General features: G+C 47.9%; 2 protein-coding genes across 10 annotated transcripts in view; one reads left to right on the top strand and one right to left on the bottom strand.

Annotated features, from left to right (window-relative positions):
• Nucleotides 1–22,434, top strand: part of LOC1281135 (soluble guanylate cyclase 88E) — a 26,140-nt gene extending 3,706 nt beyond the window's left edge. For 7 of the 9 annotated variants that reach the window (XM_061644992.1, XM_061644991.1, XM_061644987.1 and 4 more), the window contains 10 exons: nt 17,637–17,938; nt 18,031–18,312; nt 18,390–18,595; nt 18,746–18,869; nt 18,938–19,206; nt 19,278–19,629; nt 19,687–19,819; nt 19,895–20,625; nt 20,694–20,764; nt 20,833–22,434. In XM_061644992.1, coding sequence (XP_061500976.1) covers nt 17,771–17,938; nt 18,031–18,312; nt 18,390–18,595; nt 18,746–18,869; nt 18,938–19,206; nt 19,278–19,629; nt 19,687–19,819; nt 19,895–20,625; nt 20,694–20,764; nt 20,833–21,526 — 3,030 coding nt within the window. In that variant the 5' untranslated portion in view covers nt 17,637–17,770 and the 3' untranslated portion in view covers nt 21,527–22,434. Of the gene's footprint in view, nt 1–13,080; nt 13,244–17,636; nt 17,939–18,030; nt 18,313–18,389; nt 18,596–18,745; nt 18,870–18,937; nt 19,207–19,277; nt 19,630–19,686; nt 19,820–19,894; nt 20,626–20,693; nt 20,765–20,832 lie in introns of those variants that run through there. The other 2 variants (XM_061644994.1, XM_061644993.1) reach the window with 2 other exon arrangements.
• On the bottom strand, nt 22,046–26,866 carry LOC1281136 (uncharacterized). The gene is made up of 4 exons (XM_321075.4): nt 26,686–26,866; nt 23,530–23,709; nt 23,016–23,438; nt 22,046–22,940 (listed from the first exon to the last, which is right to left on the bottom strand). The coding sequence occupies exons 2-4, from the start codon at nt 23,699–23,701 to the stop codon at nt 22,789–22,791; spliced, it is 747 nt and encodes a 248-aa protein (XP_321075.3). The 5' UTR covers nt 23,702–23,709; nt 26,686–26,866; the 3' UTR covers nt 22,046–22,788.

Here is a 26,866-nt window from a genome sequence, read left to right as displayed (position 1 = left end):
CGCGTGTTGCTTTAGGAAAGGAAGGTATCTGTTTGTACAGTCCCTTCTTCAGTTGAATTGGTTCAAACGGGTGCATCATAGCTTTTTTTTTGAAAGGTTTTGGTACACAATTCACAAATTTTCTTCAACATCGAAACAATTCCATCTTGGAAAATTCTTGGATTGCGAGAGAAGTTTGCTGTAAAACGTGTAAAGCTAATTATAAACTTCTCAGCAACGTAATATCTCCCACATAGGGGGAAGGGGATTCCATTTCATTGAACTATTTCTTCACACAAATATGTTACTTTTTGCTGGACATGACACGAACCATCAACATCTTTTCCACCAAATCTCCTTCCACAATCATAATCCATCAATAGGGATCTATATACATGCACGCAGCACTGAGCTATGGTGCCGTCAGGTGGTAAATCTCCTACCCCCCCCCCCCCAGATCAGTCACTACACCTTTTATCCCCTCGGCGCTCAATTCCAGTGATCGAAACCCATTTTTACCACCTTTACTTCCCGCGTGGCCGTTCCAAAAATCCTTTCAAGTGAAAAGTGCTTTCATCCTTTTGCTACCACCTTCGTGGCATTTAGGGGGGGGGGGGGGGGGGGGGGTGGATGTGGACGGGCTGTTTCAGAGGCGATGATGGGATTTTTGTACATATTACCATGTTCTTTTTTAAATATTCAACATCGGTGCGCATTGTTGCTGGAAGAAGTAGGGGCAGATTGGGGCGACGCAGAACGATATGACGGGCTCCAATCAACCGTACGGAGCATCTCGGTGTGGCGTTAACCCTCCTCAATATCAACCCTCTCTCCCCTTCGATGGGTTGGTGGCCAACGGTAACGCAAGATTACTTATATCCCACGCGATCGAGCGAAAAAAACAGCCTGTCATTTGTTACAAGTCCTTATGGTTGTCTGTGTGTCTGTGTCAGGATATGTATCAGTAGCTTCTTCTTCTCCAAGAGAGCGAGAAAGAGTGAACGAAACATACGGCTTTTCGGCTAAAATTCAGCCTTAAAATATGACGGCAAGGTGCCGAGATATACCGCAGATCACGTGTAATCCGCAGACTTGAACGCATTTAAGCGGCCCGGGCTTTGGCCAGTTTGTGCGATGTTGTGTTGTGTTTTTTGGGCTGGTGGTGGTGGTGTTAAAAAATGAACCAGTTTGTTATTCGATACAGTGACAGTGATAAAGGCAGCCAGTTTGTCACGGCCACGAGCGCCGTCTAGGTCGTGTGGGCCACCACATGAAGGAGATATATGATGCTGTAGAAGGCAAGCGAAAAACAACCGAGCAAATGACGTTAAGATTTATAATAAAGCTTTCACTTCCCCGCAGAGATAAAACCGATCCGACATCAAACATTGTTTATTAAATTGCCCTAGTACAATCAGCCATCCCAAAACGACCTCCGACGACTGGAACTGCGGCGATTTAAAGCGATCGTAAAACGGAGATGCACCGGCGTAAACGTTACATTTTCATCGCGTTTTGCAAATTGGAACGAGATAAATAATTTGTTAGAATTATTTATGAGCTTCTGGTTTACTGGTTCACGCAACCCGTGATTGACTGCACGATGACGTTGATGGTTATGATGATGATGGTGATGATGATTGGCAACTGGTGAATCGCAATGAATCGGTACGGAAGGAGCGAACTTTTTCCACTGGCAGTGGGAAAAACTTTCGCGCTGTATTCCTTTCCATATTGCACACACACACACACACACACACACACACACACACACACACAACAGAACGCTAGCACACTTTAATAGGCCACAATTTATGAGTTTCTGTGGTTTAAATGACCACCCCGTGCGGTGTCGTTGGCACGTATCGCACCGGGAACGCACGGGTAACGCATCACTCTTTGGGGTTGAAATTTATTATCCCAAAAGCATCCGGCAAGGGAGGGCGAGTGGGGGAAATTGCCACTGACGGGGATACAGAAGGGAAGTGTGCTTTTTATTGAAAATCGATCGGCATGTTTGACACTCACACTCCTTCGGGTGTGCGGGTAGGGGTTAATTGTGAGACATGTAAGACTTCTGTCGCTGTTCGGAGGCTGTGCAACGGTTATGACGCACTTTCGCTCGAGACTGGCTGAAGGAGGATGAGGCATTGTAATGGAGAAGAAGGGATGAAACGGTTCAATCGATGTTCGCATTTGTGATGGTGATTTGTAATTACAATGGCAGCACCATGCAGAATCCAATTAGAGAAAGGCGTGTTGTTTGTTGTTTTTATGTTCTTTCTTTGGCGTTGATGACTTCTTCAACGGAGATGGTCTGTAATACGGGGCGTGTTTAGTTGCTGATTAAACTGTAAATGAAAGAGCTTAGCATAGCTGTTGTATTGCTTTGTAAAAAGCATTGCTTTTGTCTCTTTTTCGTTTGTTTTTACAGCCAATTACATTTATACCTTAAAAAACCCCTAACGTATCATGCCAGAGAGCTCTCTTCTTTGCTTTAGTTGTAACACACTCTATTTATACTATACTCTTTGCAATATTTATAACACTTTAAAGCACAGCGCTGCCGTATCTACACATAAACAGATCAGATTCATTCACACGTTACACATGTCTACATCGGTAAACGAATCTCCTGCTTTGCGCCACCATTCAAAACAGCTCTGAACTCCAACACCCTAACGCCATCCGATAAAAAAGCGACCACAAAAAACCATAATAAACTCCTCTTTATCAACCCGACTGCAGCATTTCATCCATTGGCGAATCCACTGCGCTAGAATGGTGGCATCACGCGCGCAAAATATGCGCTAAAAAAGACGCACACGCCCATCTCCCTTCTGTCAGATTATGGCTGCCACACTCGACGGGGTAAAAGGAGGACCATTTACTACCCTTTAACGTAGCCCCATAGTACGAATGTGTGTGTTTTTTCTTCTTTCTCTCTTTTCCCGCACAAGGCTGCAAACCTAATCGGCAACCATTTTTTGTTGGCCCGGGCAACACAATTTAATACACGGTTGATATTTCCATCACCACGCCACGTCCATCGAGGGATATTTGGGCCAAAAAAACAGGGCAAGGAAATGAATGATTCTTGCCTTCTTATTCCACGCTTGCATTTATTTTTTGCCACATGAAGAACCACGAATACGACCGTGATGAATCCCCAAAACCCCGAACGAAAAATCTCAACCTTTCCCCAGTGTGAGACGGGGGAAACCGACGCCGGAAAATAGACGCGCGGCATGAGATGTTTTTTTTTCGGATGGCAAGATGAGTCGTTTGGGTCGCTCCTGTTTCCTGTTGCAGGTCTGTCTTGTTAAGAGCCTGCCTTATCCCCGTGGCTGCCATTAATCCCCGTGGCCCCGTGGAAAGTGTATATCTATGTTGGGCACAACCTTACTCCTCCCGGATGGGGCGTGATTGTAAGTTTGTTGTTCAAGCCTTAATTTAAAAATAATAGACAAACCAGTTTTGTTTCCTCTTCTGCTAAGCCTCGCCGGCCCGGTTGCAGTGTTGTTTAACATTGTGGATTGTGGGTAACTTCGAAATGTTAAACATGGAATAGAAATAATGAGCCGATGCGTATCGTAAAACCCTTCCGTTAAAATCACATTTAGAAGTGTTGTTGCCCCTTTTTTCTTTATTTCTCCCGCAAAGTTAGCAAAGATCTCGCTGAAGCAACAAACCCGGCACCGAAGAGTGTTTTTATTGGATAATAATCACACGCTGAGTCAGCGGCACGCTCCATCGGCGACGGCACAACGGCCGTATTGGAGTTGATTAATTCAATTAATTAAATAAAATTCCACTTCCGCGATGTTATCGTCGTGCTAATGGATAAGATAAGGCCTAGCCGCACTACGGTAGCGGCTTCGGGGGCCCTTGGCACAGAGCATAACGCAATTTCGGTTGTTCGTCGTCTGTTTCATTTGCCAAAAGCCCCGGAAGGCGGAACGGAAAATATCGCGCACCAAAGCAGTGCTGATGCTGACTCAGGTAACTTTGAAACGGCCAGTTGTTCCCCTGCGTTTGTGTGTGTGTGTGTGTGGGTGCAGGAAGGTAGAAAAATATTATTTATGTTTCTTCGACAAGCTTTCCGCCCACCCCGATGAATTAGTATGCCATTCACGCACGCTTCTAAATAGGCCAGCCGGATCCGTATCCTCCTTGCCCGGGTGGGGGGGGGGGGGGGGGGGGGGGGTGGCGCTACTTCGGGAAGGAAATCAAAAGTTAGGCGCCATGATAAGCCCTGGCTCGTACGTGATTTGGCGTAGGTAAAGCAAGTGAAGGCAAAGTGCGTACGCTCAAATCTGCACCGGCACGTGGCGTTTCACTCGCCAAATTGAATGGTTTGCCGTTGAAAACGTTTAACTCGAAAACGTTTCAACCGTAGACCTCGGGCCCTAATTCACTCACAAATCACTGTGCAGTGTGGGCAGCTGCTTACACTGGCAAGTATGAGTAAATTTAATACATTTTGCTGGAAAAGCCCAAATAAACCCAACAACGATAAGTTCCGTGCACAATAAATGGTACCCAAAACCAACGCTTCATTGGTTGGATGCTAATGATTGTTCAGGTTTGGCACAAGATGCTTCTACTTATCCATCCTCCCCGTAACAGTGCGTGGCCCCCCGTGGTTTGGCTTGCAAAGGGACGAAACTTATGCGACCCATTCGGTTTATTTATTTTCCTTGCCGTCTACTAACCGTCAAACTGTTGTTAACCGCTGGTGGGCGGTTTTGTTAGCTTTGCGCTGGAAAAGGTGAGGCTGGAAATGGGCTTCGGTTTTGGGGTACTGTCCTTCCCGAAAAAAAAACGACAACAAATAAAACAATCATATGTTTGTGGGCCCATGGTCCATGGTGCTTGTCTGCCGTGCCGGATACACATCGGCTTCCCCTCCCCCCGAAACCGTTCCGTTGAATTTCAAACAAATACGGTACGGTTGTGGCTTTTTTTCGATCTTGTGTTTCGGGAAAGTTTTTGATGGTGATAGCGAGCGGCTTGTTCGATTGTGTTACTGATTCCGCTTCCGGAGGCTTGGTTGTAGCGCAGAAGAAATTCGCCTTCAGTCGCGTTGTGCCCGATCGCGTTGAAGGGCTGAGAAATAAAGGAAGCAGAGCAACACAAAATGGTACACCTTTCCCAGGAATCCTTAATAATGTTATTTCATTCATAATCTATGGGCGGTGTTTTCCAGCTAAAATATAAACTGTACGGTGCAGTGGGAAAAAACCTTTCTTCTTAGGATTTTTGTTTTGCAGTTGAGATTGAGATCTTTTTCTGGGTTTACAATATCCGGGCAGCAGGAAAAGAAAAAAACGTGAACACACAATCATCATTTTCCGGAGAAAATTGAAGGCAAAAAGCATTGAAAACACTTGAATAGAATTGATTTGTTTACTGTGAAAAGACGCACAAACTGAAAACGAATTGGTTGTGTGCTTTTGGTGTTTCAAACAACAAACCACAACCAGCAAACAGTGGTCATGCGAGTTAGTGTGCCATTTGGTAAATTAAAAGTGCAAAGTTTATGTGTATTTGCAATCAAAACACTATTCCGGCAGGGCATGACACAGGGAATATAGAGTTGATCGAATTGAAAAGCTCCCGCCAAGCAAACATGCGTGTAAGCGGCTTAGGTAACGTGTTGCCCGAACGGAATACCATTCCAATGGTGCGCGTTGGTAAGCCGGTTTTATGAAATTAATCAAAACTGAAAGCTAAATTGAAGTGCACTCTTAAATTCCATCCGGTTCTGAAAACGTAATGGCAAAACTCGACTTTAAGCTCTTGCGAGCTTTTTGAGAGCACGAGAAGACGTAAAACTTGGAGTTAATCTCGCTCGCCGCACTGCCACACAGCCACTCGGCAAGAGTCCATTTCGAACTCTGTTTACAGCCTCCACGGGGCCTTCCGTTGATCCCATTTGTAAACAAACTGGCCCTCTGCACGGTAAGCATAAATTGCGTTCCAGCTCGCCCGAAATGGTGAAGTAAAATCACGCCACGCAAAGCTTTAAACGTCCTTCTATCGTTGATTTTTGAATTTGCAGCCCTGCGGCGAACAGCAAAGCAAAAGTTTTAAATTTATCGCTCGTTAATCGGTTTATGTTAAGGTCGTAATGTATCACTTTTATTGATAATATGCTTGCCGGAGGCTCGAAGCAGCGACGGCCCTCTTTACGGCCGGTGATTTCTAATGCGTTCCATAACTCATGCCGCAAGCTAAACATGTTCAACATTTTTACACAAAACAAAAAAAAAACATAATTTAATCCTTCACCACTGAAAGCACAAAAGCTATGGATGGTGAAGTTTTTGTTCACCAAATGTCATCCAACGCCAGACCACCACCGGGCCGGGTGGGTTAGGGAAACAAAATCAATCAATGTTTCGAAATAATGTGCCCACCACCAGCCTCGGGACGCGGCGGAGCGCATTCTCCCCGATAGGATCTGTATTAAGTCATGCGAAAGGATGCCTTGTGGTCCGATCTCGTGGAGCTATGATCACACGGTATGTGTGTTTGTGTGGGTATGTGTGATAGGGGTATGGGGTAGTGGTTAAAGCCAGGACAACAAAAACTTTCTGAAACATGCTACACGGTGCTACGGTGCTGTTGTGATTGGAATGGTGACAGACGACGAGAGAGAGAGGACAAGGGAATCATGCTCGCGGTTTATGTGAAGCAAATAAGCTTCTCTCGGCTTACAATGGATGGTTTTGCCTACATGTGTGTGTGTGTGTGTGTTTTACTCATGTGCGATTAATTTCACACCACGGGCGGTGTTGACGGGAATGATGAATCGATGTGCGCGTGGGACCGGTAATCGGTTATTTTAATTTTCATTTCACAATGAAAATGGGCTTTTGAATGGATGATTGGTAGATTAGGCTTATCTGTAGCATGTTCTTTTCATTTGACGCACATTAATGGGGGGGTAAACATGATGCTTACTATCATTTATTTTTATACGCATCATTTCTTTGTGTCTTTTGTTCCACGAGGCTGTTGTGTACTACTATAAATTACAATTTATCATAAATACATTTCTTCAATTAAAATAATCTTTTTACAATGTTTACAATAAAATCATTAACACCTTTCGACGCCATTTTTCCGAGAAAAAAAAGTCTCCATTACACGATCCTCTTTGTACTCCGGATGTTTGCTTTATCATCTCTACCAATCTACCTTTTGCTGGATTGTCAGAACACGATTTCAATTAACTACCGGAAGGACGTTCCACTTCCGTTCCAGCGAGACGTGACTTGGCAAGAGGAGCCACCCGATGCAGTCTCTCCCGTGCGTAGAGGTGTGCACGTGGCAGGTGCTGCCAGATCGAACGTTGCTATCATTACACCAGCACACACACACACACAAATACCTTCAAGTTGCTCAAGATGTGACTGATTGTGATCCGAAAGCTTTCCCTCCGCCAGTTGGTTTATTAGCACGCTTGCAGATGGTGTTTCGCATTAATTACCCTCGCCCGGGTTTAATGTACACTCCAGAGCTGTTCTGGCACAATCGTTTCTGGCAAACGTACACACCACATCACCGAGCTTGACCAACGCACGAAACCTTTTGTAGTAATTATAATCACCTGTTTACGCTTGTGCTTGTACGATTCCAACTTCAAACGAGGGCGGGTTTTCAGGTTTACCTTCACGTTCACCGTCCGTCGGTTGCATTAGGTGTGCTCATGTTTTATGCAACCACCATGCCGGCAACCGTATGGAGCAACCTGGGGCAACTTCTGCCTGTGACCGAGCACCCGAAACCGAGGCGAAACAAATCGAATCACCACAAACACCAGGCGTCTCCATTGGCCCGCGAACGCGCATGGAGATGGCTCGTACCATTCGACTCCTTTTGACCGTATGTTTTACCCCATATGGAGCATATCATGCAAGCGTACACATGTTCAGATGCTCAGAAGGATTCAGAACTCGTTGCAGAAGCACCCTTCAACCTTCAAGGTGTGCTATGAGTGCGTCCTTGAGAGGGCAGTCTAAGTGGACTCTTACTCTTACTTGGAAGCTTCCAATCTGGTCAATCTCTGATTCGTCGTCGTCTGTGGTCGCAGTAAAACATCAAAAGAGTGTATCTCAAAAATCTAATTTTGATAGAGATACAACCTTTTTTTGTCACCTAATTTGTTTAGTCTAGCATTGAAAGGGTTCAAGATTTGGGTTAGAGACTAGAAATGATTTCTTGCCGAGCTATTAACCTACCGCTTAAATATGTTTAATTACATGAACACTAGCTGATTGCTTTTCGGTTTTGCTTTTCTTTTAAATTATGTTCACATGATTTCGCAAGCATTTAAGAAGCTTATTTCACTCACACTCAACCCGCCTTGCTGATCCAACGTCCCTTCGAGGCCCGAGATTACCTTTGTGCAGCGAGACCCAAACAAACATCAAGAAGGTTTAATTGAAGCAAACAGCATTCGAGCAGGTCTATCCGTTCCTTCTTAAGGTTACTATCCTTCGCTTATCTGCTACAGCATCCGATTACGGCCGGCCCTGTTGTGTCGTGAAGCATAAACACCGCCACTGCAAGGGAAGCAAAAGCCAACCGAAAAAGCAGCAAACCCAAAGGTTAACAGCCCAAGAAGCAAAAGAAAACAAAAAAGCAATACACGCTAAAGTTGACCGAAAATCGTACCAGCCAATCCAGCGAAACCACGTCGGAAATCCACATTAAGGCCCTCTCGCCTCTCTGTGCCGGTGCAATAAAAAACACGTTGCGGCGCCCTTTGCTCTCTGTTGCGATATGCTCTCGTTGGGTTTTCCACCGCCCCGCCAGGGAGCCAAACTCGATGCGAGGATAAACTTTGCGTCGGCGAACAAGTTGGTGAACAAGCATTCCGACAGGACGGTTGACAAACTGTTGTTCAAAAGCTGCTTTATGGTCGTTTAGAGACGGTTGTTTCGTGCTGGTGAGACAATGGGATACGGAGATGGCAATGGGAACTATGAGAAAGAAACAAACGACGCACACAACCGCAGCTAACCTCTCCTGTATCAGTGTTATTTCATAATCGATCGCTTGGTAACGATTTGTAGTTTTTCTATCGTTTGTTTCGGGTCCGGCCGAGAGAAAGAGGGAGCTTTTGTGGATTGTTTCTCGTGTGTTTGCAGTTGGTGTAAATCTTCAGCAACGCTAAACAACTTGTCATGATGCACGGGGTGGTGTAAGAAAGTTACCTTACAGGATCAAAGTGTTTTTTCGAGGTAAAGTTTAAGCCCGGATGATAGTATCAGCAAAGAAACGAGCACACACCTTTTCAAGACATCTCAAGGACGCAATCGCTTCCAAAAGGCCACACGACTGGTAGCATTCGTCCTGACAATGCTGATGATGATTCACGATAGAGAGTAGTGAGGAAAATCGATCAAAAGTAAATAGCTTACTATTTTCCTAGGAAAAAGGGACGTGACAAAGTGATAAGGAAAAAAGGTATTGGCTAGATCCCCACTTCACTAGTCTGCTCTCTTGCGTGGATTAAGGGATGAAACCAAAAAAGCCAAAGAAAACATTAATTTTTATTATTCCCAGGGAAATTATCCAAACGCAAGCTCTACCGCCGCCTTGACCGTTCGTTTCACAGTAACAAAAAAAAGAAACCAGTCCCTCAACTACAAACAATCCCATAAAAGATATTCATCCATCCGGTTGACTTGCTCACAGTGTACCTTTTTTTTGGTGTCACTGTGTCCCAACACCCCAAACACGAATGGGCCACGAATCGCCTGCTTTTTTTTTTGTTAAAGCGATTACTGATTTCCGGCGATCTCTTTCCAATAGCCGCTTTTTTGTCCCTTTTGTCCTAGCCCCTGTCCTTTTTGTCCTAGCGCTCCTTCTACTCCATGCGACCCACCCGCTTTGGTCGAAGTGATCAACGATATTGACGTTGTCATTGTCATGATTGTCTTTATCATCTTTCCCGTTGCGCGCGTCCCGCTCCCGCCACGAAGAGTGCGCCATCGCCGGCGGGCACCCGTACAAGTACCACCGTTGCGTCTGTGTCGGGTATCTACCAAACCGTCGACAAGCATCCCTCATTTCGTATCCTCATAAGATACGCTCTAGCTATGAAACAAAAGGAACGGCAAAAAGACCGGCGCTCGCTGGGCAAAAGGGCATTATTCTTCGCTTATTGTCCATTGACTATTTGCTCGGATGACACACCGCGTCGGTGAGCTGCCGGTCTGAGTATCCTTGAGCGGCCATTTCGTTTGACAGTGGCGGCAGCACACTGCACCCCAGTGCACCGAGTGGACTACGAGGAGGGGGGAGGGAAGCCTCAAAACTGACAGGCCGCGTGTGCGTGAAACATGCGACAAGTTCGTCACTCATAGCAAAAGTGACACTGACACGAACACCACCGGGCGGTAATTTACGACTATCGCGGGAAGGAATGGAAAGGCTCAACTGTGGTACGTTTGTCTTGTACGTTGCCGGTGGCGGTGGTGGATATAAACGAATCATTCTTAAATGATTGTCCCTTCTTGGAAGACGACAATTAAAATGTGTCCATCTTTTTTATTCAGTTTCGGTTTATTGGCCATTGGCCCGTTGGATTCCGTGGAATGGAATTAAAGGGAAAGCGGTATGAATTTAACCACAACTCAATTTTGAATACTTCCTATATTTCGAAGCGTCTTGGTACCGCCAACAGGGCCCACAAGCAGCGGAAAAAGGAATACTGGAAAGCAATTTCTTAATTGCACAAGCGGAATCAATTGAATTGATGCGTTCGATTTCTACTGAAACGCGATACAGGTCGTTGTGGAAAAGACGTTCATCTAAAGACAATTAACCGTTCCATAATTTACGATCCTGGCCCTGAGCTTAATAGGAAGCGGACTACACCATTCGGATGCTCTGTTTTATGCGCAACTTTACAGAACGTTATGCACACCTGCAGCTGAATAGCGCAGTAAAGGGCCACACAAAACGGATCTGCAAACCTGCGGATCTTTCACCGATCTGTGTCGCATCTGCAGTTCGAATTTATTTCATTCCAATTCCACACCTACACGGCCGTACACACACACACACTTTTCTGCGACATCAAGTTCGGACGGACAACCTTCGCCAAACAGTCGAGCCGAGGGTGACCGGCAAGCTCATTTGAATTTTAATAGAGGTTTTGCATTTCCATACAAAGTGAAGATTTTTATGGACCCAATAGAGGCACAATGGACGCGTTTCGTTGAGGGAAGTGGCTGCTGACTGGTGGGGCTGGTGGAGGAAATTTTATTTATTTCCACTCACAGGAAGAAGGCCCAAGTAGTTTACAGGATGGAATAAATCGGATCGGAGGTCAATTTCGAAAACCCACAAAAGGCTGCGAGCTGATGCAACTGATGCAACATAAAGCGGATACATACCACAGCATCACTTAAATATAAATCAAACCCAAAAAGGGAGCCATTAGTAAGCGCTCCATCTATAAATAAGCGCGCGAGGCTGTACTGCAGATTTGTCCACCAAAACGCCATCATCTTAAAAGGACATCAACCGGCGCAATGCAAGACAAGCGCGTGCGCAACCCAAAATGCCATCAAGACAAACGCAGCAACCAAATTTGCATCGGATTCCATCGACTGCACGGTTGGCACTGCGTTTATTATTTCGTATTAGTATTTATTTATTTTAGCAACCACACACCCGCAACAAAACCCCCCGAGGGCGACAGCCCCAGGTCACGTAGCTACGATTGCGAAACAGTGACGAAAAGTTTTGCTGACGTCCACCAGCCGTACGCGTGGTACGTGGCACAACAAAAAAAAAAAAACGTAAACCTCACTCAAGCTAACAAGTGAAGGCAGAACACGGCCAAACCCAAAAAACCAAACGAACACAACACAACAGCTACAACAGCAGAAAAAAAACGCCGATTGTCACACGTATGAAAATAAATTCCTTCGGGTCGAGGCGTGCGCTTAAATGGCGATAATGTGTGATCATAAAGCGTTATAAAACCAATTTTATTACCTATACGTCCGGCCACGGTGTTCACGGTGATGCGTAATGGGCAGGCTGGCTGGCTAGCAGGCAAGCAAGTGGTGGCCACTGGCTGGCCGATTGCCACTAGATTTAATGGTTAAATGGGCGGCACAGAAATACGTTTCATACCAACTGCACACCGTCATGGCGTAGACCTCAGCCAGGGGTGCGGTTGCCCCTGGCCGTCCTTGGTGCCGATGATCTTTCTTCTTCGGGCACCCTTCTGCGTGTCGTGCATCAGTCCGGTTGGGGAGGACGTGCGGATCGTTTGGCGCCAAATTTGGGCTGTCTTTATGAGCCAAACGCTCTATGGTTCTCACGCTCTCACTGTCTCTCTCTCTCTTTTTGCTGCTAGTTTCGTGCATGTTTCGATGTGCATCCGTTAGTGGCACTTGCTACTGGAAGTTGGCTGTCTGCTTCCTATGTCTGCAATTAATTACAGTACGCGGCACTAAACCAGCGTGCGCCGGGAAGTTGTGCAGCATGACCATGTAATGAGCATGGCCAACGTGATACTTACTCTTAACGTAAACTTTTACCGCAAGCTTTACGTACAATCTAGCGCAAAAGGAACGAAAACGAATCTCAAGTGCAGTGGGTCACTAACAGCAAACAAATTTATTAAAGAGAAAGTAAAACTGTAAGAAGAATTACATCAAAAGACTCATCGAAAGTATTTGGATGTTGGTATACATAGTTTTGAAATGTGATAGAGAGGAAAATATAAGAATCAATGACCTGATTGCAACAATAATCTATTACTGAATTACTTGAAGCTTTCCGAGCTTTGCTCCAACCTTGGCCACGTGGGAAGCTTATCATTCTTCGATCTATTGAAAGTAACTCCCTTCCCAAACTCTCCCCATCAGCTTACTAAGGTCCAACAAATGGCCCCGTTTACTATGATCGACAGGCAATCTTTTCTTCGTTGCGAAAATTAAATTTCTTCCAATTTCTGCTTCTCCACAACGGTTCCAGCGTACGCCGGCGCTGCCCATACCTTACTTTCATTTATCATTCATTCATCCGTGCTGGTGTATTTTTTATTGTATTGAGTAAGAAGAAAAATGCCCCCGAGCGGTTTTCATCTTAAACGTACGTTCAAAATGATTAGCTGTAAGTAATTCTCCACTGCAGCCGGACGCAGCTGAAGAATTTACTTGGAAGGAACCAATTCGTTACACCGCCATTCATCTTGGCCGTGTCCAGCATCCTACCATCCAGCAAGGTAATTCGATCGAATGCCAATACAACACACACACATAAAACACAACATGCCTTGCTGAAGGGTAGGTACTGCAGGCTGCACAGTTTTGTGACCCGACGGCATGTGCTCTCGATGGCTCGGTTTCTTATTGCGCTGCAAAATTACATTCCACCAACACCACCACCAGCAGCAGCAGCATCAGCGCTACAGTCAGCTGGTCAGCGGGAAATTGGTGAAGCTATTCACCCCGACAGCACCATAAATCTTAATCCAAATCAAATTATTTCGCTTCTCGGTAGGGCAGGCTAACATTACCGCTCACCAGAATGGAGGCCAATCTGGACGTTTGCCAAACACTGGGTTCCCGTTCGGGCTTCGGGGGCTGAAAGTCAGCTTGGTTTTACGATCTACCCTGGCGTGTAACAAAGCGTGGCACAGTTCGTCCCTCCCCAACAGCCAAACGGGAGGCACACGTGGGGGAGGCTGGGAAACTTTGCGCGACGATAATGTTATCATCATTTATTTCGGTGTATGCCTTTCCAGTTCATTAGTGGCAGGGGGCCCACTTCGGCCACGTGCTTGCACCATTTTGGTGCTTTAAATTACGCAATTGCTAATTATTTCCTGCCGACCGGTTTGCCGCACACCAGCCCGAATTGCTTGCGGCAGCATCGCGTCTTCCGTTTTCAAGTGCAGCAATCGGAATTAATTAACGCCATCTCACCCCACGGTCATCAAAGGGAAGGACGAGAGAAAGAGAGAGGGAGAGGGAAAAAGCGACAAAAAAGTGAATGCAAATAGGAGCTCCAACGGTGAAGAATGGGGGCGAGCCGTGAACGAAGAGGCAGCTAGAGGCCTTTATTTGCGCGCAAGAAAAATCACAAAGGCAATGAAGGAAAACCCCCTGCCACCGGATTGTGTGGGAACGATAACGATGGTAACGCGTTTGCGGGTATTTGTGATCGGAATGATAGGATGTCGTCCTGAATCAACATTCCCCCTCCCAGTGCCCGAGATACAGCCGTGGGGTAGGGTGTGCACTTGGGAAATTGAAAGTTTTGCCTCACTTCCACAAACATTTTCTTTCTGCCCGGAGACGGGAATCTTTTCTTCCCGATTCCGGGTAATCAAAATTAGCTTTTGCTATGATGCTTTATGGTGCGTGCAAAGGGTGGTGATAGGGAGCTTTCGGGTTCGAGTGGCACAAGTGTCATCATGTGTTTGTTTTTCGCTGTGGATCAGAGAGGAGCCAAGTGGTCAGGAAAAGCCGATGATGCTTTGGAGTGCAGATTGGTCAATCCCAAACGCAAAGGAAGCTAAACTGTCCGTGCGCCTTTGTGTGCGAGGGCTGTCTGTTTATCTTGCGTGCAAAGTTTTATCTTCCCTGGCAGCAGCTGAAAAGGAGGATGTGTGTTGCGGTGGAATATCTATTATGTGTCTTTCCTGACCTAGTTTGGGGCAGCAAAGTTTGACCTATTCAAAAGGCAAGACACTCTGGACGGAAAAATGACAAAATTGCGCCACCTTATTCAAGCGTGTAGGGGGGAAAGTTTCAGCCTTCACCGTTGCCATTCTTCGTTTATTAAATAGATGTTTTAATTATTTGGGATCGGTTTTTGTGCGAAAGTTTGCTGCTGAATTTGGACAACTTGCAACTTGTGTAAGAGGGTCAGAGGCTGTAACGATTTAAGGTGAAAATTGAATCCACCGGAAAAGCAAGAACATTTACCTTTCCAACAGTAGTTAAAAGGAGAGAAAGAAAAAAGTTTTTTAATAAAACTTTGCTACAACAACGTGAAAAATAAACTGTCATTTAAGATGGTGGCAAGAAAGAACAAAAGAAACTAACACAGACAGACAAAAAAACTGACTATAAGTCCCAGCAAATGAAGCTGTACGTTCAATTGTCACCCAACAGTCACGAGGCGTGCACGAGTCAAAGACCGGCGTCCACGATGCTCCACCGGGATGCTCGCCCCGTGGGACAATCATTCATCGAGAAATCGTCCATTAATCTTTTTTCTCCCTTGTTTTTGCTGCCCGTTTGCTGCGCTTCACTTGCGCAAAGAACTTTTGCTCCTCGTGTTGTTTGCTTCGTTGCGGAGGAAGTGACAATTTTAATGAGAAGACAGCAGCACCACGATTCCGTTCGGCCGGTGTGACGAGCTTCCGGCACAGGGTGTTACACTTTGCGAGCGTGCACACCGAGCAATTTATTTCAAATGTTTCAAAATCCTTCATCCTTTCGTGGAACAATTTAAACTTTCTCCCGCTTAAAGTGTGCCGTTTTTATTCTGGTTGCGATGTTTTTTTCCCCCAGAATTTGCAACACATTTATTGTGACGCCTCTCGTCCGAACCGAAGCGGACCCGAAAACCGAAAAGCGCCTAAATGTAGACAATCGTAATCACCGTCACCGGAAATCCATTTCGCTCGCCAAAAACATTCCATAATCGCGCACTAATCGCCACGGCGCGGTCTTTTGTGACTTTCCCTCGATCCGGGTCCGGTACGAGATCCGGCGCTGTCCGCCCATTATCGCGCGCTTCCCATTGTTTGCCAGCGCTTCCCATTGCCAGTGCGGTTTGGTGTGCGCGGGTGGCATTGGCGATAAATGAATTAGAGGAAAATATGTCCGGAACGATTTCACAACTGTTTGCAAAGCGGGTTTTCCCCCCGGTGCCGTGAGGATTAATAGAAATTGAAGGGATTTGCACGAGCCGCTGGTCCTGCTTCTCCCGCGGATGCGGAGCAATCAACTCACGACAAATGGACATCAACAGCAAAGAATCGCGCGGAGTGCAAAGCCGATGCCAGCGACCTGGGACAATCATTTGAAATGGTGGACATTTGGACGCAACCGTGAAGAGAAAACCGGAGCGCGCTGAAGCTTTGCGGAGTCTGGCGGAAGGCTTCGCGCATAAAGATTCCAGCAGCGAGAAAAGCGAAACAATAAACACGTTTGAAGAATGCTGTGAATAAGCGCGCACAAACACAGATACAAGCACACACACAACACAAAAGCATCCGTAAATGATCTGTGCGACATTCTGTGTTTGCCAGTTTTGCCACAGCACCGTACAGACATCCACGGTGCTCCATGCTTTCGGGGTTTGTCGCTCGTCCCGAGCCGGATCCGTTATCCGGCACGCTGGGTTCGTTGGGTTCGTTTATTATTCATTCAGTTTGGGAAATTTTTTCTCGAGCCACCCGTACTGCGCTTTCGAAGGACCCGGGCGAGCACTTTATTAAACTTTTGCCGTAACGGAACGATCGGCTTACCGGCAGTGTAGAGGCGCGTAGAGGCGTGTAGATGATAAGAGGCGCACTGTGGTGTGGAAATTGAAACAGCAGCAGCGGTGTGGCAGCAGAAGTTTGTGATTGTAATTTGTTGGTGTAGAAAGTGGGTTTGGATTTGTTTAAACTTTGCGTGGTAACTTCATTCATGCTTATCTAATTTATTAATTTATTCAAACATTATGATTTATTTGAACTTGCTTCAGTAACGGAACAATCGAGCAAGGCTGGGCTGTGGCAGGAAGCTCAACACCTGTAGCGTGTTTGAATTTAGTTAAGGAAGATCGCATACATTTTTGTTACCATTTGTTTTATAGCTAAAGCGAACTCTTCATCGTGGAACTCAAGAGGTGCTTTAAATAAGTTAATCAAGTTATATAAATTAAAAGCTATTCAAAAACCGGGTTGGGTCCTCATATTGAATTACTTTGCATCTGCATTACTTCCTCGATTTTATGGGGAACTAAATAAAGTTTCCTGATCCTCTCGAACCTCGGTGCAGTGCACTGCTGCCCTTGCCTAGAAGCTTTATTTAATTTTCCACCATCAGCCCAGCATTCTTGGGACTTTTAATGATTGGACTACGACTCAATCGGTATAATGACACAAAGCGGAAGCGCACTAGCGCCACCTTCCCACACCGCTTCATGGCGTATTTTCAATTAGCCGTAGTGGATTTGCTAGAGATAATATTGCAACCCATCCAATCCAATAAGCGGTGGATGGCACAAACTTTGTGCGAAAGCTGTGTGGTGGTATTTTGAAGTGTGAAACCAAAGTAAATATATCTCGGCACGAGTTCCAATCCTCCAAGCCGGGAAAACTCTATCGCTCTATCCTCCGGGCACGGCATTGGCCACAAAGTAAGCGAGGTTTTGCGATGGAATGGCACGGAACGGTTAGAACAATAATGGACGGGCGTTGGCTTGGGAGGAGGAGAACCTGCACTGGCTGCACGGGCTGATCCCCCAATTTGGCTAAACGAGCGGGGATAAAAATACAAATAAATCAATTGACGTCAGCGCACACTCACTGACAGGTTTATGCATTTTTCAAATCGTTTTTCCTTTTCTCTCTCTCTCTCTCTCTCTCTCTCTCTCTCTCTTCCGTTTGGCAGCCAGTGGGTAGGAGCAACCCGTGCGCAGAGGGCAAACGCACCACCGGCGAGGCGAGGGAGCGTCCACTAGTACGTGACGACCGTCGGCGGTCGCGTCGGATGCGTCCGGACGCTACCGGTGCCACGGTGCGACTATGTACGGGCTGCTGCTCGAGAACCTGTCCGAATACGTGAAGGCCGTCTACGGGGAGGACAAGTGGGATGACATCCGCCGGCAGACGGGCATCTCGTCGCCCTCGTTCAGCGTCCACGATGACTACGACGAGAATCTGCTCAACGTGCTGGCGACGAAAGCGCAAGAAGTAACGTAGCGGAAACGTAACGCGGTGGGCCTCGCGAAAATGGACTTTAATTTCCTCCGTATGGTTTGTTGGTTTGCTCCTCTGGTTCTCAGATTCTCGGTATATCGGAGCGTGACTTCATGGACCAGATGGGCGTGTACTTCGTCAACTTTGTCAGCCAGTACGGGTACGATCGGGTGCTGTCCGTGCTGGGCCGCCACATGCGCGACTTTCTGAATGGGCTGGATAATTTGCACGAGTATCTGAAGTTCTCCTACCCGTTGATGCGTGCGCCCAGCTTCATCTGCGAGAATGAGACGCGCCACGGCCTGACGCTCCACTATCGGACCAAGCGCAAGGGCTTCGTTTACTACACAATGGGCCAAATTAGGGAGGTACGTACGCAATGTTTCTGCACACCGAACTTCAATTCACCTTCCCCCAAACGTCTTCGCGTCTTTGGCATACACAGGTGGCGCGCCACTTCTACCATAAAGATATGCAAATCGAGCTGGTCAAATCGGACCTGCTGGGCGAAACGAATCACTACACGTTTCAGCTGACGTTCGACAACCGGGCCTTCTCGCTGGCCACCCTGGCGATGACGCGCGAAGAGAAGCACCTGCCCATTAGCGCCTCGGTACTGTTCGAGATATTCCCCTTCTGCATCGTGTTCGGGTGAGTCGGGTGGTTCGGGCAATGCGGCAGGCCCTTTCACAGACATCGTGGCGCAATAAAGCGTGTTTAATGCGTTATTTTGTTGTGTGTGTCTCTCTCTCTTTCTTTCTTTCTCTTTCCCGGCACGCACTACATCCATTCACGGTGCAGGTCAGATATGGTGGTCCGCAGTATAGGCAACTCGCTCATGGTAATCCTGCCCGATTTGCTGTCGAAGAAGATCACCGATTGGTTCGAGCTGCGTCGGCCGCTGATAGCATTTAAGTTCCAAACGGTAACAACAGACCCACTCATTCGGCCAATGCTTCGGACTTTAATGTAGCGTAATTGTTTCCTCATCAGATACTCAACCGCACCAACAACATCTTCGAGCTGGTTACGGTACAGTCGGTGAAGAAGCGCCCCGAAAACCAGCGCAAAACCGAGCTCGTCCTGTCGGAGGAGGAAGAGGAGGAGGAGGTGGAGCGGCGCCTGCGGCTCAAGGGCCAGATGATCTACATGGAGAACTGGTACATGATCATGTTCCTCGGTACGCCCGTCATGCCCAAGCTGACCTCGCTCATCAGCACCGGGCTGTACATCAACGATCTGTCAATGCACGACTTTAGCCGGTAGGACCTACTCATCCTTGGTTCCGTGTTGAACTTCCGAGTTCTAATCCAATCGCTCTCTCTCTCTGCAGTGATCTCATGCTTGCCGGTACGCAGCAATCAGTCGAGCTCAAGCTGGCCCTCGACCAGGAGCAGCAAAAGTCGAAAAAGCTGGAAGAATCGATGCGCAAGCTGGACGAGGAGATGCGCCGCACGGATGAGCTGCTCTACCAGATGATCCCGAAGCAGGTGGCGGACCGGTTGCGGCGGGGCGAGAACCCGATCGACACCTGCGAGATGTTCAACAGCGTCTCGATCCTGTTCTCCGATGTGGTCACGTTCACCGAGATCTGTTCCCGCATCACGCCGATGGAGGTGGTCTCGATGCTGAACGCGATGTACTCGATCTTCGACACGCTGACCGAGCGGAACAACGTCTACAAGGTAGGTTTTGCGGATGGTTTGTATGTGGACAGTGCTGATCCACTGCTTTGATTGCAGGTTGAAACGATCGGCGACGCGTACATGGTCGTGTCGGGCGCTCCCGCCAAGGAGCAGAACCACGCCGAAAAAGTCTGTGATATGGCCTTGGATATGATCGAGGCAATAACGGATTTGAAGGATCCTTCCACAGGTAAGTACTGTGTATGCGTTAACATCTCCACACGTTCATATCCGACATTCTTCTACCTATCCTGCTGCTCCACAGGAACTCATCTTCGTATACGGGTCGGTGTCCACTCGGGCGCCGTGGTGGCCGGTATCGTCGGGCTGAAGATGCCCCGGTACTGCCTGTTCGGCGACTCCGTCAACACGGCCTCCCGCATGGAGTCCACCAGCCAGGCGATGCGAATACACATATCGGAGTCGACCAAGCATCTGCTGTCGGCGAACTATCGCGTCAGCGAGCGGGGCGAGATCGACGTCAAGGGCAAGGGCACGATGAAGACGTACTGGCTGGACTATCGCGAGAACCGGCCCCCGCTGCAGCTGCTGGACGAGGAAATTAAAACGCCCGCGATCGAGTACGACCCGGGCAAGGATCGGCGGGTCAGCATTCCGTCCTGCATGTTCTCGCAGCCGGCCCACAAACAGTCGCTCGGCGGACTCAGCTCGGCCGGGCTCGAGGATCGGCGCGTCTACTCGCCGGTCACGTTCGAGGATGTGGCGCGGCGCAGCATCGCCAACTCGCCGGTCAAGCTACACGCGTTCGGGCCGCGCGGTCGCGAGAATCGATCCAACTCGACCGGGCACGCGTTCATGCACAGCGTGTCGGACGTGTTCGGCTCGCTAGTGAACGATACGGAGGAGTTCCTGGAGGATCTGCAGCACCGCAACTCGATCAGCAACACGCTGTACTCGGCCTCCACGCCGTCGCCCTGTCCGTTCAGCCCGCCGGCACAGTTTCGCACGAAATCAAAGTCCTGCTACCAGGCGCAGGTGGGACCAGTTTTTTTGGTAGTGTGTATAATGGGGAAGAATTAACGAGATCGTTTACACTTTTCCAGTTCATGGATAAGGATCACGAGCTGCTGTCCGGAGCAAGCAAATCGTTGCTGCAGGAAGTACCGAAAAAGCCGTGAGTGTTGTCCCTTCATTCGACCGCTTCCATCCTACTCCACACGGAAACCTCCCCTCTCATTCCAGCAAGGGCATCCTGGCGAAAGCGCAAACCGTCGAGCACGGACCGGCCGCCCCGTGCGAGCACAAAGCGAAGGCCCGCAAAGCCAAGCTGGACGCGGTGAAGCAGCAGCAAACGAAGGCACTGGAAAAGCTCGACCAGATGGTGCAGGAAATCTACGACGCGGACCTGCCCGGCATGTGCTTCGTCAATCCGCCCGGTTCACGGTCGGACGGCAACATCTGCCAGTCGAACAGTTGCACCCTCGGTAGCAGTAGGTCCGTAGTGGACGCGAGCACTAGCGACACCGCTTCCACCACCACCACCGCCTGTAACGCACTCTATACACTTAACCTTTACTTTCCCGTTTCATGTTCACCCGGGTGTGCTTGCGGGCTTGTGCCCGACCACTGCAGCCGACCGCAGGCCGTCCCTTCGTCCCATTTGGGCGCAGGGCAACCGGGCCCGTCCGGCAGTGGTTTGCCGGGGGCGGCGGGTGCCGGCCCTGGTCCTGGTGCACCCGTCTGCGAGCTGCATGCCCATCTGGCCCCGCGGCACTGTCACGGTTGCGAGCCGGTTGCCGGCAAGGTACCGCAGAGCATGAGCTTTCAACACCCGAAAGAGCACAAGTGCTGCCCGGCGGCAGCGGCCACAGCGTACGCCACCCACGGTCAGAACGGACGACACAAAGTGCACTCGAACGCTTGTCACATTCTCTAGGAATGTCCCCTGCCCCGGTAGTGGACCCGTTGTAGTGGGTTTGCTGTAGTAGCGCACGTACACATCCCTAGAGTTGCATCATAGGTGTTCGGTGCAATACTGCGACGAAAGCTTTAACCGAACCCAAAACCGGTCAAGTAAGATGTTTCTATTTGTCTTTAACTGTTTTTTTACGTTTTTTCTAGACAAATGTCCGAAAGGTTTGTACGGGCACGGTCTAGCTGCACGTACCTTGCATGTTGTGCATACTTAAAGTGTTTAAACTCGCGCAACTTAAACCCGGCGGGCTAATATTATGTGTACACGGGAGGGAATCAGTAGCTTAAGCGGATCGTTGTTCTAGTGATATTGTGTCCACAAGGCGCACTGATAGCAAATGAAAGAAAAAAGGAGGAGTTAATTTATTATCTGAATGTCCTTATTTTCGCAAAGGAACCCGTCACAGCTCACATGCAGTACTTAAGAAGATTAGTTATACAAGCAAATGTCAACAAACAATGGCACACAGTACTCACACTCTGAGTGATTTGTTTTACTCGCTAGTCGCTAGTTTATTGCTACCAAAAGTGGCGTGATGTTGACTCCTACCTGTTAGTAGATTTACACTTTCTAGGAAGCAAAACCAACCAACAATGTACGACTTCAACGACACGGAATTGGGTATTTACATTCGTTGTACAGTGCAGAAGTTTAGGGCCCAAGTGTAGCCAATGTCGATGTGAAGGTGTGTATTTATGTCCGTGTCTGTTTGTGTGTGTGTGTGTGTGTATCTTGTCACGAGGAAGTTACTTAATCAGGTTCAATTGACAATAAGCAGATATATCTCAGATGTCCCACCCACACCCCTCCCGGCGAATGTTCCCCACGCAGTACAACTAATAAAGCAGACAGAGACAGTCAAACGAGAATGATCGTTCAGAACCGCCCCTTTCCCAGTAGTCCGAAGCAAAAGCACAGTCGTGACTTGCGACCGCTTAGTGATCGTCTTGATGTTGATGTACATACTTGACAATAAAGTTAAACTATACGTGTATGTGTTGAAGATACCTCACCATAAGAAAAAGCTTGTTGGGATTTTCACTACTTTTTGTTTGACAGTTGTAGCTCTCTTAACCCAAGGAGCGTTTTGTTTTTTTTTGTTTTATTATTACCAAACGTACAAATAGAAAAGTTGTTTTATTTTTACAAAGTAAAGCTTATCACATTCGGAGATTCGCCATGCAGGACGAAATGGCGGCGTGTGATGGTTGCATTCCCCTGTTTTAGCTTCGTATCACCTGATCCAGTGGGAAGTACCGGAACGATTCGTTGAAGATGTCCGTAAAGGCGACGCTGACGAGATCGTTGATCAGGGGCTTGATGAACGGGAAGCTCGGTTGCCACATCGTGTTGATGAAGAAGTCGGCAATTGATTCTACGGAATTTGAAGAGTGGAGAAAACCGATAGATAACGATCACAAAACGGGAAGGCTCCAGAGCCCGCGCTTACCGATAATTTTCGCCCCATGAAACAGGTCGGAGATGTGCAGCTTCATGTCGCCGATCTTGTCGATCTCGACCCGCACCTTCAGCAGCCCCCCTGGCCCACCGATGCGCGTCACCGTCGTCGTCTGGCTGTAGTTGTACAGCGTCAGATTCCACACGCCCCGCGTATGGCGCGGCAGGCCGAGAATCTTCGACTGGAAGTCGTAGCCGCCGTCGAGCGATTTCTCCGGGAAGAACTGCGAGTACACGATGCGGTCGTGCTTCGGCTCGGTCCGGTACTTGGTCACCTCCGACTGCATCCAGCCGTACTCGGACACGTTGGACAGCAGCAACCGGTAGCCGCCGAGCCCGCCGAGATCGCCCCGCCGCTGCTCGATGAATTCGGCCCGGTGAGGATCGAACGGGGCCACGTTAAACTCGGGCAAACCTTGAGGAGGGAGAGAGAGTCACAGCCGCGTGTTACAAATCAAAACAGGGCGAAGAAGATCGTTGTAAAACGTTGCTTCGCCGTCTCCTACCTGTCTTAAACCATGGCCGTAGCGCGTTGAACGCTTTCTTGATGCACGGATCAAAGTTGGGCTTGCCGTAGCGACAGTTCGCGAACAGCCGAAACACTTCCCGCTGGCCGGCACACTGCTGAACGGTCAGCACCAGCAGCAGGGGTAACAGGGGCCACCTAGAGCATCTCATGTTTGGTGCTGCAATGACGCAGAACGATTTGATTAGAAGCTGTTTGGAATTAGGTTTTTGTTCGCATTTTGATGCTGTTTTTAACTCATTAGATGGTTAATGAACTATAATGAGAAGCAGGGTTTCTCTTTTAAAACCGCTTGTCATCGCATTAAAAATGTCCAAATGGAAATTAAGACCTTGGCCCGGGGGAGCAAAACAATCCACTGAAGCAATTCGCGCAACAAAAACTGCTCAAACAAACAGCATTAGCTTGCCTAACGCAACATAAGGCAACATTGCCAGTGTGAACATGTGAACCTGTTTAATACGCCAACTTGAATTGGCACTTCTTTCTCTAATGTGTTCCCTCCCCGCGGGCAACTGTACCCCGGGTGGGGTGTGCGTAATAAGCAAAGCCATGCTTTAACCTTCAAAGAAAGGTTATGCAGAAGCATGAGACGACTTAGCAGCAGCAGTAGCAGCACCTGCACCACCAGCAATTGTTATTCGATAGGCAGCAACAGATAAGCTTCCTTTACATAAGCGCTATGTCGCGCTTAGAATTAACCTCTTGCGAGATGCATAATCGACCGGTCAAGTGCTTCGGCACGGAAGCTGCAACACTGTGCAGACCTTCAATGCGAACTCGCCCGCCCCACTACACTGTGGGCAGATACAAGCGAGAAGAAGGTTTTATGCAGCGGCCGCACTTATGCAACAGCCAGCTGTAATGCGGTGAGGCAATACCGATGCGGTTTTGTATGTGTATGTCTCCGTCAGCGTGAGTGAGCGGCAATCGTTCAAGAGCAAGTGCTTTTCCAAAGCAAGAGTCGTTTACCTTCGCGGGCGGGTAATGGGTGGCTTGGAGGTGTTGTTTAGGATCGTAAGACACCAACCTGCATTCGCACACACTTTGCTGGTGGTAGCTAAGTGGTTGCAATGTCAAACCATTCGCTATTAAAATATCCCACTGGTCCATGTTGAGTGAAAAGGCGCATTAGGTTCTAGTAGTAAGTGTTGCTTTAGTGAGCGCTAATGTTAAGCTGTTAAAACATATCTTACACACACACACACACACAAAAACCGCTTTGCAACTAAGTACACATGTGCAATTGGTGGTTTACAGCCTTCTTGTTTTTCATTTCAGCATAACGCCCTACATATACGCACATGTAAAAGAATGTATATTTGCCCAAAAATTGCATCACAGCTCACCCACTGACCCGAAATTGAAAGTAAAAGCAAATGAAAGAAACAAATTCAGCATACACACACCAGCACACACACACACACACACACACACAACAGTTTAAATTGAAAAGCAATTACTTTCTCCCCACTCCGGTGTGTGATATCACAGCAAAGCGCACGTGCGCATCATCAGCTTGCGCGGTCAGCTGCGCGAACTGGTTTGGCCGGTACGGTACGATGCTCGCGGGCGTGGAACGGTATGTACGAGCATAGCACAGACCGGCTGCTGTTGCTGCTGCTGCTGATTAAAGGTCATAAAACGGTTACCACGGCGTGACCGTTTGTTTGGTTTGCTTAATGACTGGTTGTGGTGCGGTGTGGGAGTAACTCGCGCCGATACGATAATGTGTCGTTTTAGGTGAAATAATAGCCGGCTTTTGGGTGCCGGGTGCTGTCTAATTATCCAATTAGCACCTGCTGTTTCATCCCCAGGAAGATCTTTTTTATACTGCGACTGTAATTCGCGATCATCATTAGACAACGATCGATTATACACTTTGCAGATTAGTCATTAAATGAAACCCTTATTACAGGCATCTTTGATATCAATATTTAAAGCCTCTTGTTTACTCGCAACGATGATTTGATTGTTAATTTACCTTTAATTTAATATTTTAATTTAAATGCCAATTACAACATCTTCAAACGATATATTACAAATATTGCTGCTTTTGGGAACTATTCCCGAAAAAACAATCCATTCCATTGCAACTCGTTGAAAGACATCCATTCACCAAAACACCATGCAAGGTTACAACACCTCCCGCCTGTGGATAATTGATCATGTTTTACCATCGATTGTGATAATGGACCGCCCATCCGATGTCAGCAGAGCCACCGATTTTCCATGTCGAACAAAACGATTGCATGCCGACCGTTCCACTCCACAAACAAGCGCAACGACGATCGATGATTATAATCATTGCATCAAAAGCCGCTCACCACCAGGGCTGCTTCGTGGTGCATAACATTTGCTGCAACCGAACTCTGCATCGCACGCAACCGCATATGTGCCGGCGGTCGGCTGTAGATATCAAGATGCGTTGCGATACAGGGGGTACTACGATGCACTGTATTCGCGCGGTGGTCACAGAATTCGCGGTCACAAAAAAGCCTCACCGATCATGTGTCGCGAGTTTTGACTCCTTTTAGGCGTTTGACTCTTCGTAGTCATCACTCTCAGCTCTACGAACAGTAGGCTCGTCGCTTATGTCAATTTGATCCGATCGAATCGAACAACGGAACCGAAGGTCGTCACAGATCTGTCTTTTTTTTAACCGAAAAAATGCCTAAACACCACGCCTCCTGCCTAACGGTGTTGAGAGTGTGCTTTTGGGGTGTTCCAACACGCTCAATCATATTACGGTTCGGCAAACAAGTCAACAACATTCAAATTTCCTTGGCACACATTTCATCCGAAGGACAACGCAGCAACAACCGCGTCAAAAGATCATCGACTGCGCCTGGCCTTGCCAAATGGACCGGCGCCTTCGCGCGTCACTCGTGCAACCAGCACCAGCATGGAAACTAGTTTTCTCGTTTGCACACGACAACCGTAAGCTTTTCCCTTAGCCGCGTTCTTGGTGTTTTCGCTTTCGAAAAGGAACAAAAAAAAAACCGCATCCATCCAACGCATTTGCTTGGGTTTTTATGGGTTTGCCTTTGCACCATCGGGCTACGCTCCGTTTCGGGACGATCGTTGCGGATATGCGGCTACCAGCTCACTTGTTGCTCACTTGTTGTTCACTCACCCGGTTCTGAAGCGGAGCTGCACGTTACACCACACTGTCGGTATTTTCACCCCCGAGTGACCGGATAAGTGTCACGCTTTGTTTGTTTACCGTCTTGCCGACCAATGCACTTCGCGGAGGTACGAGACGATGTCTAGCTAGCTCTTGGGCTCACACACGAATAAGCGCATTGGTTCGATCG

Source organism: Anopheles gambiae, chromosome 2 (genome assembly GCF_943734735.2).
Source record: "Anopheles gambiae chromosome 2, idAnoGambNW_F1_1, whole genome shotgun sequence".
Classification (NCBI taxonomy): Eukaryota; Metazoa; Arthropoda; class Insecta; order Diptera; family Culicidae; genus Anopheles; species Anopheles gambiae.
This window is presented reverse-complemented; position numbering and strand designations above follow the sequence as displayed.